This window comes from Eufriesea mexicana, unplaced genomic scaffold (assembly GCF_001483705.2).
Source record: "Eufriesea mexicana isolate 0111107269 unplaced genomic scaffold, ASM148370v2 scaffold1018, whole genome shotgun sequence".
NCBI classification, from domain to species: domain Eukaryota; kingdom Metazoa; phylum Arthropoda; class Insecta; order Hymenoptera; family Apidae; genus Eufriesea; species Eufriesea mexicana.
In genome coordinates, this window is record NW_016909145.1 from 779,862 (window position 1) to 797,175 (window position 17,314).

Genomic DNA, 17,314 nt, shown 5'->3' on the forward strand with positions numbered 1-17,314 from the left:
ACATTGTCATAATGAACATGTATTTTTATTATTAAATTCTATTTCAATTTTCCTTTACTGGTATGAGTTGTACATTGCTACCAGCAGTATTATTCCTCATGTTCGTATAACATAAGTCACAGTTTTAATGGCAATTTGAATTTTTGTGAAATATTTGTATGTTTGAAATTTATATTAATCGTAGTTCTAATATGCTCCCGAGAAAAACCACACGGGGGGCTTCTTAATGTTCTAGTTTCGATCCTGGACCAACCCAGCCAAACGTTCTTTTCACTCGCACAGAACCGGCAACGTCGCACCAGACCGGCGTAACAACGAACCCCTTTTCACGGATTACTTTTTTCCTCTGGCCGATAGACTCCATTTGGAAAACTACCTGCCACAACTTGCGCCGCCCATGGACGCAAACTCTCCCCAAATCACTCCATGGTCCACGGTTCTTTTACTTTTGTCTTTACATTCGGCGTTCTATCTTTCTCATTTTCCTCAATGCTCTCGCTCCTTCTCGTCCTTCTTACTCCTTTGGAATATCGTACCGAGATTGTTAAGTCCATAAGTGGGATTATACCTTTCCAGCGGGGTACCGTTTCTCTCGGGAACCATCAATAGGTGTAAGAAAACGACCAAGTCCCCTTGTCTCGAGGCGCGAATTAATGATCGAAGGGATAAAAACTGAAATTCGAAGCGATTTCGATTATCAATGAAACCAGAAAAAAATAAATAAGTACCATAAAATTGTTATTTTTTTACATGTTATTAATTCAACGTGAATGTCTTTATACTGTATTATTTATAGAAATAAGAATTGAAAGTTAATTTAAAAAAAGAGAGAGACAAAAATGTGCTAGTTTTCATGGATTCTCTTTCGATAATTCGATATCTAAATTCAGGAAGGAGGAAACAACCTTAAAAGTGAATAAAAATTTATTTACTCCTGATGTTATAATATTTTCCACAATGTTTATGACAAATTCATATCGTTGTTCATAGTGTGCGCGTTATCTGTCGAAAAATTTTGTATACAACAGGGAACTAACTAATAAATAATTCGTTAACGAATACTCGTTCTTGAAATATAATTTAAATGCGCAGGATGTATACAGTGTGTATAGTTACTTCGAAATGATCCGTAACAAGATACCGAAGTGTATTCAGACAGAGTCGTTGCATTGTAAAATGTTGAATGAAGATACCTGAAGAGTTTGACGATAGTTTCTTAAAAGTACAAACGTGTTGGAAGAGACAAATATTGTTAGTAAAACATGTATTAGTCACTCGTATACTTTCACGTTAAGAAAAAAGTTCCGTACGTCTTCCAATACTACTTCTTTAGGTCTGAAGTTGGCACTATCGATAGCAAAAAAATAATTGAGTTCTGACATTGATCGATCGATTCTAACGATACGTGATTAATAATGGCCGACATATTAACCGGCAAATTCAAATTTTCTAAACTATTAAAATTGTTCTAACGAAACATATTTTTCTAAACCTATAATGAAAGGCATATAATAAATATTGAAAATTAATAAAATAATAAAAATTAATTGTTATGAAGATTAATATGTGATGAAAACAAAATTATTCTAACAATGAATTTATGATATATATAGATTTGACTGTAAAAATCTAAATTTTAGACAAAAATAAAAGATCGATGATTGTAAACACACATGTATATATATGATAGGGTGGTGATTCATTAAATAAAGAATTCTTTAAAATTAAGTATCCTCTTGGAAGATACTTGTCACTTTGACAAATACTGATTACTGTAGTGATATATTTAAGGTAGTTCCACTAAATACAAATAAATTTATAACATACTAATAGAATTACAGTCCTTGGTACCAAACTTTTTTCTTTGAATAAAACACTCGAGGGTTTACAAAGGGTTAACCCCTGTTGATAACTCACTGATCAATCTCTATAAATTGCTTCGCATTAAGCACGATCATCGTGTACGAGAAGCAATAAAATACATATCGAATAAAAAAAATAAATAAATAAATTTTTCCACTCGTCAATAAAAGCAACAGATTGAGCTATTTTTAAATGCATTTGCTGGTCAATTGCTTAAGATAACAAATGCTAATGTACATAAATATATATTACAATCTTATAATTTTCAATAAAAGAGCTGCAGCTAAATTTTTCATACAATTTTTCCATTTTCTTTTCGCGTTTCTCCAGTTAAATATAATTCATCATTTTTGCTTTCCTATCTTGCACATTCGTTTCTTTTATTAATGATTATTAGAATAAGCTTAAAATTAAAAAATGCAATACTCTGTGTAAAAATTAGTTTTCAGATAATCGCACACCTATATCCGCGACGTGAGAAAATTTTGGACATATTTAATGGACATTCTTCTTAGTCGTTATACAGATAATCCATTCGGCTCGAATAATATCAGGCAGTATCGAAATTATTCCTATTACTCTCCTTACTTTAATAAGACGAAAGAAACGTGTTCGATTTCTCTGGCGAAATATCTGAAAAGACGAGAAACTAAGCCTTTCTTAGTAATAAATTATTGAGCTTGTGCCATTAAGCGTTGCCTTAGCGTATCTCTATGTTTGTTAAAATTAGATAGACTGCTGCGGAATATCTTTTACAAAACGTTATTATTTTTGTGAATTGTGTAAAAGCGACACGATATATCGACACTCTTGTGGTTTACTGAGAAATATCGAATTGCTACGGGGTATTCTGAGTATTTTAACGATAAAAATTCTTTAAAAAACATTACAAAAGAACGTGATCATTTGGGAGAGTGAATATGAAAAAATATCTCAAAAATGCTTATCGAATTGAAAGCTATAATTTTTCGAACGCAGCTAACGTTATAAAATTAATAAAAATCGCAGCAAATATCACAAAGCTGTATAAAAATCAGTGAAATATACTTTGATAGTTGATAAACTGTTTTAGTCTTTTTATTATATAATTATTATACAATTATTATATGAAATTCACAGGAATCCCCATAACAAATCAATATATATCTAAATACAGTCGACAATTGCAACAAAATAATCTTCAGGTTGATTTTTAAATTACATAGCTGGAAAGCGAGTGAAAAAGTGAATTTCGAGTGTCTACATTAAAACAAATAGAATTTTTACTTGTTGCACAGTAAAAATCATTCGTGTTGTAACAATAATCTAATTATCGAGCCTTCCCCTCCGATGAACAAATTCAGTTAATATCAATAATTTACTCGATTAATAAGATTCTACAATGTTGCAAAGAGTACATGCAATTTTTTTCGACGAAACGTGCACGAAAGCAGAAAATTTCGTTTCTTCGAGAGAATTCTTGTGTTTGGTGCGTTCACGACCGATTTTCACAATTTTGGTGCCAATTTGTGACGAAACGGAATTATGTACAGTACAATTTAGGCCAAAGCGAAAAACTGCAGACGCGTTCAACCCTTAACGTTCCAACGTTACACATGATAAAATTTATTATTAATAGATAAATTTATAATTGATACCTATCTAAAATGAAACTGATAGATCACATGGATAAAACTATAGTCGACTTTAAAAACACGATTTTAATTATAAAATAGTAATTTATATTTTTATTTAATTTATTCCTTCAAATTGAAAATTTGAAATTGATATTTTAATAAAAAAGTTCAATCACATTTTTTACCTACGTATAAAAATACACGCGACACATAAAACAATTAAAAATTAAGATTCACTCACGATTATTAATTATTATTAATATTAAACACATATTTATAGACTTTTACGTATAATAATTATTAAATATTGCTTCTTTCGAATCTCCATTTTACCATCCTTTTATGAGCAATAAAACTCCTTCGAGCCTGTATATTTTTATAATATCTAAGTACTCCACCTCTAATATTTTTTTTCTTTTTAACAAAATAAGAAAATGGCTCGAAAAAGGTATTCAAATAGAAATATCTATCTAACAGAATTGAGATAATAAAATTATCTATTTGCAATCATTATAAAAACTCCTCTGAGTGTTCCTTTTATCAATACTCTTGTAAAGATACGCTAACGAGCATAAACAAATACTCCTGATTGCACTAGACAAACGAAAGCGGTAAAAAAGGACGAGCGATAAAATGAAGCTAAAAATGGCCGAAAATTAGTTTATCGTCCCCAACGATAAAAAAGGCTGCTCTTTTATCGACCAGCTGTTTCCTTTATCTTAAAAGTAAATACGTCTCGACTATTTACTTCAATTCTTAAAACACCTCAAAACACACGATCGTAGCAGGAAAAAATGAAAAAAAAAAAAAACAAACGAAAGATTTAAAAAAATAGAAAATAAAAAATAAATAATCGAGAATAAAGCAGTTTGACGTTCTGATCTGCGCAACTACTTACATTGGAAGTAATTATCACATCCTAGGAAGTCGCTATAAGGAACGAGCTATCCGGGCTACTTAAGTTTTACAACTGTACTCCCGATTATCTCGTTCGGTTTCACTTTCACTTTCAATAATCTGCAATTAGTAAATTAATTTAGAGAACACCGATTCACTGATTAACAGCTACTTAGATCCAATTAACGAAATTACCAACTTTTTTCTATCTCCCTCCACCAACTAATCAAAATTATCTTTTTCCGAATTTTGTTTCATGGGTTCATGTGTATGTGTGTATGTTGATTTTGTACGCAAATTCTCTACTCAATAGTTGGACCGTTTGAATCAACCTCGTGTCGTTTCTTCGTTTCAAAAGCGTATTATGAATATACAAATATACGCAAGAAGAATACTAGAATAAATCCAGAAAGTGTTTTACATATTTTTTTTTTTACTGTTACTTGTGTCTGTGTTCTATGTTTGTCGTTTCATTTTTTTTTAAAACTCTACAACCGGAGGAATACGCTACTGCGACTCTTTAATGAGACTCTAAATATTCCGTCGTATCAGGAAAAACGCGTGCTTTTTTTATCACTTCCCTTTCTTTTTTCCCCTCTGTTCTTTTATTCTGAAACGGCGGTTCTAACTTGTCGATTTTCCCGTCGACGGATTTCATTCTATTCAATATACAATTCCTTAAATGGAATTACATTTGGTTTAAATTACAAAAAATACACAGAATGCGTAATACGTATAAAAACGTGTCGTTTATGCGTCACATAGTTATATTTAATCTATATGTCGATTGTAAACAGACTTCGAAACGCAATACGCGAATTATAAAAATTAATGGAATGAATCGAAGATGGCTTCTAAGTTTTACGGAGATTTGAAGTAAGATAATAAAAATCACAAACATTGTTCACTATACTCTCAGAACAGAGCGTCTACACGAGACATTAAAATAGTCTAGACATCACTCTGTTTACAGGTTATTGAAAGAGCGCGTTTACAAATACGTCGAAGTCTGATTGCAATGTATGATCAATCCGGGTCAAATAATTTTATATTGCGTTATTAATGACCACCAGATTACACCTAATTAATCGCTACTATGCTGTTAATACATCACGAGCTATAGTGATATTACACGTTAACTAAAAACATAATATCGCTATTATCCCTATGTGTTCTCGATTTATAATATTCTATGTGCGTTATAACTCGTCATTTTCTCTCTACAGCGAAAGCATGATCATGAAACGTAAAAGGTCCATCTGCTCTGACAATGGAATACTTCTGTGTGTGTTCAAACGACAATTAGTTGCCTAATGTCTGGTATACGTGGAATTCTATACCTCTGGTGAGTTCTGTGTAGTCGCATTGATATGATCCTGTAAACAAATTCTGAGATCCCGCTCGTCCAGCTCACTTTCAGTGTCAACACTGTAACTTCTTACATTTTGCCCACCATGGCCTGTCCAACGTTGCTTCCAACTTTCTAGCCTGATGACCTGTGACATACATGAAATATATCGTAATATGTGTTAAATTCCATTAAAAATTATTTTTGTGAAATTCTCTAGACTTTTGTACATTATCATTTTAAAAAGGAATGTGCTTTATGCTTCCCTCCCTAAAAATAATATTTTACATGACACAATTCAACTATTTTCTAGTTTGCTTAGGTAATTGTGCATAATAGTTTCTAATTTGTATGGTTTAGTAATCTATTGATTGTAAGAATTATTATGTTGAAGATTATTTTTAGGAGAGTTCTGTGAGATAATAGACCAGCAAACCATTACAAGGTAGAAAAGATTGTACAATTTTTATAATGTATATAGTGTTTATGGAACTTATTTAAATACTCTGACTTCTATCCTGTTTTTTTAATTTTTGCTAAAGTTTCTGACTTCATTTTTTAAGATGAATATTTCCTAAAATCAAATGATGAAATGCTTTAAGGGATGCAACCAAAAAAAAAAAAAAAATAATATTAAATTAAATGAACAAAATGATTACCATGCACTTTAATATTGTACGTTTAATAGTTCGTTTAAAAGATGCAACAAAGATAATAAGAAATCGAAGAATAATTACCTGCAGTAAAATACTAAATAAGAATTATCCTATTTGATTATGTATCACTCATTTTTATAAAAATTCATAGCATAAGTTTCCAATTGTTATTTTTTCAATATGCATTTTTCCTAAATTTAATAACATACTGAATAGCATTACTTTTAGATTTTATACAAAGCATATTGTCTGAAACATTATGTTAAAAATTATAATAGATAACATGCATTACTTAACACACTGACTAAGCAATGTGTTAAATAGAAATATCTATAAGTTGTTCTATAAATATCCCTAAAACACTTTGCAAACGTGGTTGTCACATTTTTCTGTAATAAAAAAAATCTCATTTACATCTGTGATAAATAAACAAATAAAATGGAAGTTAAGCATGCAAATAGTGATTACAATGTGCATGTTGCAAAGCATATACCAAACACAATAAACACATTAAACCAATGCTCTGTTATACATACAATGATAAGTCAGCATAAGAAACAGAGGTAATGGGAAAATTAAGTGTGTAGGTGTTAAAGGAAAGTTCAAAGAGACATTAGAATACCAAGACTGGATAATAAAGACATTTGTTAATCTAATGGTTTTCTAAGTCTCATAGCACTTGCTTGTAGACTGAGAGATGAATTGTCCTGTAATTTAACATAGCATGTAATTACTTCATAAAATATATACAAAATTATATAGGAAGGAAATGTAGTCTTTTAATATAGACATGTTGATGTCATGCTTCGTACATGAAATGAAAAAAAAAATAATGTTTACGGATGGGTAAAGACTTACTGGTAAAAGCACCAAGCCTCAGTCTCCGGGCTGATGAATCTTATAGGTATCTAACGAGACAGAGATAACACAGCAATAGAGGGTTAGTTTTACAAGACCATTAGTTTCTTTGTGTTAGTGTCTGGTACCTTTACACAATAAGAATTCCACTGATACTTGAAACCTAGTTTAATTAATATTATATCATCACATTGTTCCACATCAATGACTTTTTTGTTTAACAATCTTTTCTAATAGCACTCATTACAATGCATTTTTGCTGGATGCCTAATTGATACAGATAATTAAAATAAATGAACGATATCTTTGAAGGTATAGTTTCTACGTGTTACTCCGTGCTGTGCTAGCTCTCAACGTCTAATACAATATCCTCGAAGCACAATCAGTATCGTAAATAGCAAGCTTAGTTTATAGTAAAATGATTTTAGTATGTATCTACACAAAACGATTTAAATGTTAATGCTAAAACATTGAAAATTTGGTAATTATTATAATTTCGATACTGTAAGATATTTACAATAAACTTTAACAAAATATGGAATATATTTCCTGAATTTAAAATATTGTACTTAACGTCTCATTAATTTAAGTTCTTTTTTATTACAAATTTTCAATGTACAACAAAATTAAAACAAATATTTCGTTCAAAAAGACATTTTCGTAAATGGTGCCCTCAAAGATATAAGTTTCAAGTTCAATACAATGATTATTATATTCTCACAAGTGCAAAAATAACATTCAATGAGGGAATACCGTAATCACGATTAAATTTAGAAGCGATTTGACAATTATTATTAATACTTTGCATTGCAGCAGAGACATAACAAGCTGTGAATGCACCCTAGTCTCGAAGCTTTGATACGTAAATTTCTTATATAACAAAATTCACACACATTATATGAATACATAAAATTAGGAGTGGACCAAAACAATTAGAGATGCACTTTTGATGATGAAACGCGATGAATTCTTAATGTGTATAGGTACCTCAGAAGGAATATGTTATCTGCTTATATGAAAAGTGTGAGAACGATTGTGTTTTATCGTCCATTGCAACAGTTAATTGTTAATAACAAATATAAAAAGTATGTATCACAACGTTAGTATTCCATCCATTAGTTTTTGAAATTTTATAAAATATCAACTTCATACGAGTATTAATTCTATTAATTAGTAATACAAAAACGGATTCCCGAACAAGATATAAATAATTTCATTTTATTAATGACGATATTAATAAAATTTGATTCTATATTAAAATTTAATATTAAACCTACAAAGATTTTTATAGTACATGATTTTATCAATAAAGAAAATTGTTCATTAGCGTGATAATTAGCATTACATTGCAGTAAGAGGTGCAATTTGTGCATACTTTTGTGAATTACAATAACAAGAAAGCATAAATTACATCTTCGTTTATGTTACATGTTATTACGATAGACGTAATTTTGTGCACCAAACAAATACTATTGAATTATGTACATATGTTTTTTTATATATTGTCCTTATTAGAAGGATTTAGGATAGCCAATTAGAAAATTATTAGTAATACATCAAAAACTTAATCTTTTACGGTACGTGAATTAACAGTGCAGTAAAAAGGAGCGACAATAGTGTTAAGTCCCCATTAACATGATTTTCGAGATAAAAGAAAAGTGAATATGAAAAACATGGATAGTTCATAAAATGGTGTCACAAAAAATGTGCATTATCACAGATGTGTAAATACGATTAAAAAAAAAGAAAAAAAGGAAAGAAATGGAGTGTTCGTATTATCCACGACTATCATTCTTAGATAGTATTACCGAAATTTGATATAGAAAAATTTTAGAAACACAATAACATTTCTATGAAATTATAATTCATTATCTTAACATGTAAAAATTAATAGTTTCTAAAATATGTTGAACTGAAAAAGACTTTAAATGTGTTAATGATCATAATGATTGTATAGAATTTATATGATTTTATGACTAAACGTATGAATATGCAGAAACTGAAACAATAAATCAAGATCCTGTAACAAGGCTATCAACTGGATTTACTTCTATATTCAAATGTACGATAAGTCTTGATAATTATATAACTCTACAAGCTTTGAAATTTACTAACTTGCAGTCTAATAGCAAATTGAATAAAAATTGGATTTTAAGCTACTGTAATATGATCATAATTCTACATCTTTATGAGCTACCGTCATTACTTCTACCATCGATACTTTAAACTTATACTGTGGTTAGTATGTTAAATAAAGAAATGTGTTTCAACTTTAATCGAGGAGATTTGACGAGAGTCATTGACGTCCATAAACATGTATAATAATAATTATACTTGTGCATAATTGAAAGCATTCGTAGCTATATTTCCAGTACTAAAATACTGTATATTCCTTTAAAATTTACATGAATGGTTTTATTTTGAACATAAGATCGTTTGACTCTAAATTTTATAGAAATAACAAAAATATCCTGAGTAAGTAGTACATGCAAAAAATATAGCACTAAGGATAATTTTGAATAATTTTATGTTACAATTTTCTTTTTTCGTGATAAACTAGATATTAATTTATATTTGAACAATGTTTTTTTTTTTTCCATTCACCTCTTACTGCAGATTATATCAATGCTTTCATTAATGCAGCACGAATAGGTAAAATATTTCCACATACCTCAGCTTTTAATTCTGCAACTTTATCCTGCAGTTCTCTGACTCTTTCATTGTCATCTAAATTATTCCTAAGCTCACCTTCTGCAAGCATCTCTTCATTCTGTAACAAACAAGAATAATCAATAATTTTAATATCCTTATAAAAATGTTTGTATTGAAATATTCAAAAAAGTTATACAAATAAAAGAATAGTACTTTTAATTCAAGAAGAGATATTTTCTGAGTGAGTTCTGCCACTTGCTGTGCATGTTCCGCATCACGTATCCTAGCCATCATAGCTTCATCCTTCATTTTTGACTCCAGGTCGGAGTACTTATGCTGCTGCTCTCGTAATTTGGCAGTAAGTTCCTTTTCCCTAGCCAAGGCAGCTTCTAGCTCCTCTTTAAGTAATTTCCCTCCTTCGTCTTGTCGACGAAGTTGATTCGTAGCAACCTGTACTTGAGTTTCAAGCTCCATGACTTTTAGTCTTAACTCTTTTACTTCGGTCAAAGCTTCCATCTCCCGAATTCTGGTTGTCATTAAATCTTCTACGAACTTTTGCACTTCATGACCGCGGTTTTCCCAAAATAGAAGTTTTTTAGGCGTAGAATCGCTTGCTGGTTGTGGTTGAGCAGAACGATGTTCTTGCAGATGTCTTTGCCAGGCACTGTTCAATTCCGTTACTCTTTGTCGAAGATCCTAATAAATTTCTTGTATTATGATAAATTTATTAAATCTACATATACTTTACGATTATTAGAAGATCATAAATAATTCTTTTTAAATGTGAAAAATTCAAAGAGATGTGAAAAAAGAATTACCTTCAAAGAAAGATTAGCCTCTGCTTCTCTTAATTTCACGGCAATTAGCTCTTCTTGTAAATGAGCAACAGAATTATCCGGTGTCGATTCGCGCAACGTTTTTTTATCTTGTTCCAGTTCTTGTATTCTTGCTCTAAGTTCTCTTATCGTTGCATCATTCTCTGCCTCATGCAATCGAACCCTTACCAATTCCTCTTGCAAACATTGTATCATTTCTTCCTTTTGCGACAACGCTTCCTGTTTTAATAATATTTCATCCAAAGAGGATTGTTTCGATGTTACATTTTCCTCTAGCAAAAGAGACAAAGATCGCAGTTCCTCGTGAGCTTGCTCAAGCTGGTGACTGGTTTCAAGATGGGTATGTCGAAGAGCTGCTAATTCTCTTTGTGCAACAAAGGCAGTTTCTTCCTCTTCTGCTCGAGAAACTTGACCCCTAACTAATCTATCAGCCAACTCCGCGGACTCAGCTTCCAAAAGTTCAGTTCTTTGCCTAAGTAACCTATTCTCGGCTCTAAGCCTACGGAGCTCAACCATCTCCTCTTGCTCTTTCATTTTCAATACAGTATAATCTTTTTCTAATTTCTTCATTCTCTTCGGATTTATTTTCATACCATAGGCAAGATTCATGAGGCCATCAGGATCTTTTTCAGCTCTCCCAGGTAGCTGTTTCTGAAAGAACTATCACACGAAAGTACTGATAAATATTAGTGAAACAAGAAAAGGATCAATATATTTCCACGTGTAGAGATAAATATTATTAAACTATCAAATCTACATTGCTTAACTTTTCTATACAAAATATACATAATAAATTCCTTTCTGTTTCCTTAATGGCTTTATTTATGGACAAGATGTAGGATTCTGATGATAAAAATTACCTTCAACATGCCTTCCATGTCCAAGCTTAACAAATCTTCTTTGCCTAAATGCAACATGGCCAGCGCAACTTTGAAAATAATTTCCATGCCTTCGGACAGAAACACGTCAAAAATGCGGCAGGCCAGCGGTAGGCTGAGCGCTGTGGTAAAAAGCGTAAGAAACCAAGACGATGCGTACATCGACGTGTGAAAACCTTGAGCCGTAAAATGAGCGTGTAACTCGGGATGCGTGTCAGCAACTAAATGTTCTAGCTGATACATGCACACCCCTAATTCAGCCATACTCGGCTTGAACATATCTCGCAAACGATACTCTTGCATAAGCGCTACCAGAACAGCGAAAGCTTCCTCCTCTGGCATTTGCTGTAACAACAAATTGATATACCTATTTAATTCTGATCGAGTTAACGCAACTAATCCCATTTTCTTTCATTATTTTTCTTTAAAATAATTATCTTTATATCTTAGTCCCTCTACCCCTGCTCAAACATTAAATTGTACCTGCATAAGGAGTAATCCTACAATAAATCCCGAACCTTGACAGTATCCCACTTCACGATCATGAAGACTATATGCTTTCATAACGTTAAACAAGCTCTCCTGACCAAGCCCGTCTTTCTCCTTAAAGAAATCATGCTCAGGATACGTTCTGGCTATATCCCTCCTGATTATCCTTTCGCATGCGGACGTGGCCTTGATATAATCAGCGAATTGCTTTTTCACGGGAGAGTCATGAGCACCACTTAATAGTTGCCAAACAATACCTCTGTAATGATGAATACGAATCAGTTTTCCCCCATTAATACATGTTTTTATTTCCTAATTTTATTTAATGTTGATTTTTATTAAGTTTAGAAAACTTTATGTCTCATCCAAAGTTACTAATGACCTCGATAAACTGAAATTTTTTGCTAAAGGATTGATTACCTAAAATGATGAGGTATTCCTTGACGTACTAAGTCTTTGACGAACTCTTTCCTCTTCTTCCAATGATAATCCCAATCAGCGACGATGTGACCCCATAGGGTCCATGTATTTTCTTCACCATCAGCTGAATTGTGGCGTCGGGGTGCAGCATCGCCATTTTTTCCGCTGCCCCCCGACGCCACGGACACCTGAGATGTGTCGGAACCTTTCCTACTGTGATTGCTTTGGAGCGAGTTCAACGACTTTGCATCCGATTCGATAAGCCTGTTATCAATTACATGAAATTCTTAAGACACGCACTTTAGCTTAACGGAATCGTGTTAAAGCACTATTGAGTGGTAACATATGAGATATTTATACGGGCTGATGGAAATAAAAGTTTCCCTTCCTTTAGTAACAGAAGATGAATTAAATACAAATCTTGGACATACAATGGATTAATATGTGTCATAAAATGGTGTCATAAAATTTATGATTCTTTTTTTACTAACAAATGCCAGCTTTTTTATCATTACTGTTAATTCATAGGATATTACAGTTCGTAATAATATGATTCGATAGTATCATAAATTTTCAACATTATTTTCATATGTTACAACTCAAAATTATAATAAATATCCTAATTAATGCAAGAGTATATATTCTCTCCCCGTAATGTGTGCTTAGTATCGCTTAACTTTGAGATATAAACATAAAAACATGTAACAAGCAAAACTGCGAAATTAATACAAAAACGTATTATTCAGAATAATTAAAGGATCTCATATTTTAAATTCGAACTAAATATCGAGAATGGGAAGAGACTGTATGTATAATATTATGTAACTTCCACTATCAATGATACAGCATAAAATATTATATACCAATTTCAATGAAACTTCGTAGAGAAACAAAGAAAGAGAAATATTTCACCTATGTTCAGTTATGCGTATAAGTGAAGATTTATGAAATATTTAACACCAAAATTCATGCTTCACGCACTAGTTCATCAAGTATCTAAGTTTTTACAGTTCCATCAAGTAACATAATTCAATAGCAATTTTCTTCCATGGCATCCAACTTCGTTTTATTACGTACATTCTATGTATAAATCTCGAAGTTTGTAAAAGTTTCATAGAAATTAATACATAACATCTCGATATCGTTTCCCTTGCAAATATCTATTATTTCCAATTCAATACTTCCAATATCCATTCAAACTATTCATTCTCTAATTCGCAATCACGTGATCCTGTAATTATATTGAGTCACATATTAACATACGTAATTGATGATAAAGCGGTAATGTATGATAATATCTAAAGCACAATTCGCTTGCACATGCAGTGTCGACGGGTAAACGGTTAGTCAGCGCGACGATTTACCTATTGGCTTCCTCCAGCTTAGCTAATAGAGCCAGCTCGTCGGTGGGTATTTCCTGCAACGAGTTTATCCTCTCTTCCTCGGATGAGATCGGCGGTGTGCTCGGAAGTATCTTGCTAGCCTGGCTGTTGTTTTGACCTGTTTGATGTACCGTAGTGCATAAACACAACACGCTCATCACCTGCGGTCCATAACGCGATAATCCTAATTGTCCGGCTGCTTGTTTTTCTTGACCCCTGTAAAATAATCATCGTTTCATATCATTTGTTCAAGGTGACGTAACAGCAATGGTATTACAGCCTTTCACAGCTTGCAGCTGTTACCATTTAAGGCTTCCTAGGGTGAATAATTAAGAAGATAATATTCTTTTAGATTATTATTCCAGAAAAATTTTGTCATTAATAATTGAAGCTTTAAACAAAATCAATATGCATACCATCAGAATATTCTGTATGTGGAAGCCTCTATTAATCCTTGAATACTAAAGCAAGGTACTGCAAACCCCATTTATTTTTATTTTAACTATTTCTAAGATGTGGCCTTTATTATTTATACCTATTATTGGTGATCTTCTGGCACGGAAAGACTTAATTAGCACCAGATCTGAATTTCTATTACGTGATTATTACATTAATAAAATTACGTTTCCCGACCAATTAAACTCTACTTTTATTTATTTTCGTGTTTGACGTATACAGTTACCCAGTAAGTTACCCACTGTTAATGGGGTTATGTGTAAATATAGTTACTGTAGGATTAACACGGTAATTTTCTTTCTTCATTTTCGATCATCGACCAGTTTTTCTCTTATTTTACTCCACAAAGCGCAACCATAAAGGTTGTAACTGAGAAAGAAAAGCGTGCAGTTAAAGAGAACTATTTTCAATTTCAATTTAATTAATCCACTACGTACCTAGAGAGATCATCGATAAAGTGTACAAAGATTTACGGTGCCTCGCACCCTATCAACGAGGAAATTAATTAACGAGAAAAGGTAAAAAGGGAAAGCGTAAAAATCACGCTAACGAATCGGCTTTAACATTGATTTACATTTTCGTATTAATCGTTCACCGTTAAATGAGGTATCGTACGCGCCAAATTAATGGGTTCAAGTGGCAACGAGTGGACTCTATCGGCTACCAATTAAAGCTCGAACTGCGCGCGCTTTCTCAACCCCCGACGAATCCCGTCGAACATTCCACGAACGTTCGTTATCTATCGTTCTTCCACATTCTCTTTGAACCAGGTCCAACGTTCGTTAAACCTCAATTAACGTGTTCGTTCTACCTTTTCGACGTTTTATTCCGTGTCCATCGCGCCGCCGCTGGTGCCAGCAAACCACGAAGAACCATCGAGAAATTTTCTCTTCTCCTCACTCGCGTAGCTCTCGATCGAAAATCGACTCGCGCGACCTGCCTCGCCGCGCCCCCTTCACCAAATTACTTTCGATTCTTCCGCGAAGCGCTCGTCACAGCGCACGATTTTCCAACGATTTTCCGCGGAACCATTTCGTACATACGTTTCACAGGCATCTTTTTCTACGAATATTTTTCTGCTCGAGTAAATCGTTGGATTTCTACGGCAGACTCGTATTAACAATTTTTTTTCATGATAATTAAAATAAATCGTGGAATTTCAGGTCCGTTTTAAATTCGCTAGGGAATTTTCCAGATACCGTGAACGTTAGTCTCGCGAGTTGGGCGGGAAGTTTGTAATTAACGTAGAGACCTGAAACTTTTTCACGTTAATGCGAGAAGTAATTCTTATTAAGAATTTAACTAGATGGCAAGATGAAACGTGTTTTGTATTATTAATGAAAAATCATGAGACATCTGAGGAAGTGGAATTTTAATGATAACTGATAAAAGTTAGGTTAGACGTATAAATATACGAGGATCGAAGTGCTTCGAATCATGAAAATTTATACACGTTGAAATTCGCTAAAACTGGAGAATTCCATTTGAAAGTTTCAATCAATTTATGGGAGGCAATATTAGAAATTCTGGGAAAGTTTCTTCGACTGAAGACCGTAGAAAATTGTCAAGACATAAGAAATCGAACTTTCTTCTGAATTTCCTCGATTACTTTTCATCCTAGACGAAACGAACGCACTTCGCTCGAAATCTGCAGAGCAATCCTGCGAAATGACTCATGCAACTGTCTAACGTTAACACTTCACAACTTCTCCTTGAAACCGAAGTTTCTCTAGTCGATCGAAGAGTTTCACGATTTCTTCTACAACCAGGAAAACGCTATCTATGCAAAAACCTAAATTAATCTTCCTTTAACATCTTCTATTAATATTTCTAGTAATTTATTTTGTAATCTTACTTGCGTTATTATTATTATCCAGTTTTTATTGCTTGTATCTCGCTATTTGACTTATCTGGCGAGTTACACGTTTAATATTCAATTTTCATTATTCACGGTTGTATATATATCACTGATATTTAATTTTTCTTTTATCGTTCAATTTTTCTTACTTATACTTTTATAAATTTACTAATAAGATACTTCATTTTAATTATTTAATATTATATTTCTGTATTTATTTATATCCAGCTTTTTAAATTATTACCTATCTTTTCTTATTACTCAACTCTTGTTACATGTAGCTTTTTCTTATATCTTTCCTCCACTATTTCCCTCACTTGCAACTTTATACGTATCTTCGATATTCCATTTTCATTGCCCGTAACTTCAACCTATACCTTTAGCCCCCGTATTTTTGCTATTTTACTCGAGAGAATAATAACTCATACCTAACACTACCTAATTCATACCTAACTCACCTAATTTTTGTTACGTATCACTTTACTTTTATATATGTACATATATATACTGGGTGGTCCACGGGTACTCGAGGTATGCAAGTTACACGGACCACCCTGTGCATATGTACATATAAATTCGATGTTTATTAAAATTATGTATCCATTTCACGTTTCTTCTTAAGAATAACACGCAGAAAAAAATTAATTTCCCGATCTCGAGCCCTCAATTTTCCACTTTGGTTCGAAGCGAGCAGACGTGCACGAGAAACAAAAGGTCAAGAAGAAAGCCGAGCAATTAGCGCGTGCGAATGAATTAGCAAACGAATGTAACGCGCGAAACACTCGTGGCAATATGCCATACACTGGCTACGAGATGGGATAATTTATGTCTCTCGGTACCCTGAATTACCGTGGAATTTCAAGCGTGTATGAACATCTGCGCAAGCGTGGTGCCATACCGTTTAAATGGTCCCTAGGGGTTCGATCGAGAACTATGTTACCGAATTGAATCGAATTGTATAATAAATACATGCACGACAAAGTTGTCACAAATTTACCACCATATGAATTACTATTACAACTATAATATAATGGTAATTATGAAAGTGGTCCTATTGTAAGTAAAAAAAAAAAAAAAAAAAAAAAAAAAGAAAAAAAAAATTTTT

General features: G+C 32.5%; 1 protein-coding gene across 6 annotated transcripts in view; it reads right to left on the reverse strand.

Moving 5' to 3' along the window:
* Positions 1-332: 332 nt before the first annotated feature.
* Evi5 (ecotropic viral integration site 5) overlaps positions 333-17,314 on the reverse strand; it is a 25,379-nt gene continuing 8,397 nt past the window's right edge. For 2 of the 6 annotated variants that reach the window (XR_001890204.1, XR_001890206.1), the window contains exons 2-11: positions 13,878-14,111; positions 12,514-12,777; positions 12,088-12,352; positions 11,587-11,949; positions 10,709-11,386; positions 10,104-10,586; positions 9,910-10,008; positions 5,717-5,872; positions 4,378-4,496; positions 333-672 (exon numbers count right to left, since the gene is read on the reverse strand). Coding sequence is in view for 2 of the 6 variants with exons in the window: in XM_017899933.1 (XP_017755422.1) it covers positions 4,437-4,496; positions 5,717-5,872; positions 9,910-10,008; positions 10,104-10,586; positions 10,709-11,386; positions 11,587-11,949; positions 12,088-12,352; positions 12,514-12,777; positions 13,878-14,111; positions 15,163-15,227 (2,667 nt within the window). In the remaining 4 variants the exon portion in view is untranslated. Of the gene's footprint in view, positions 673-4,310; positions 4,497-5,716; positions 5,873-7,238; positions 7,289-9,909; positions 10,009-10,103; positions 10,587-10,708; positions 11,387-11,586; positions 11,950-12,087; positions 12,353-12,513; positions 12,778-13,877; positions 14,112-14,311; positions 14,370-14,430; positions 14,449-15,162; positions 15,449-17,314 lie in introns of those variants that run through there. The other 4 variants (XR_001890205.1, XR_001890203.1, XM_017899933.1 and 1 more) reach the window with 4 other exon arrangements.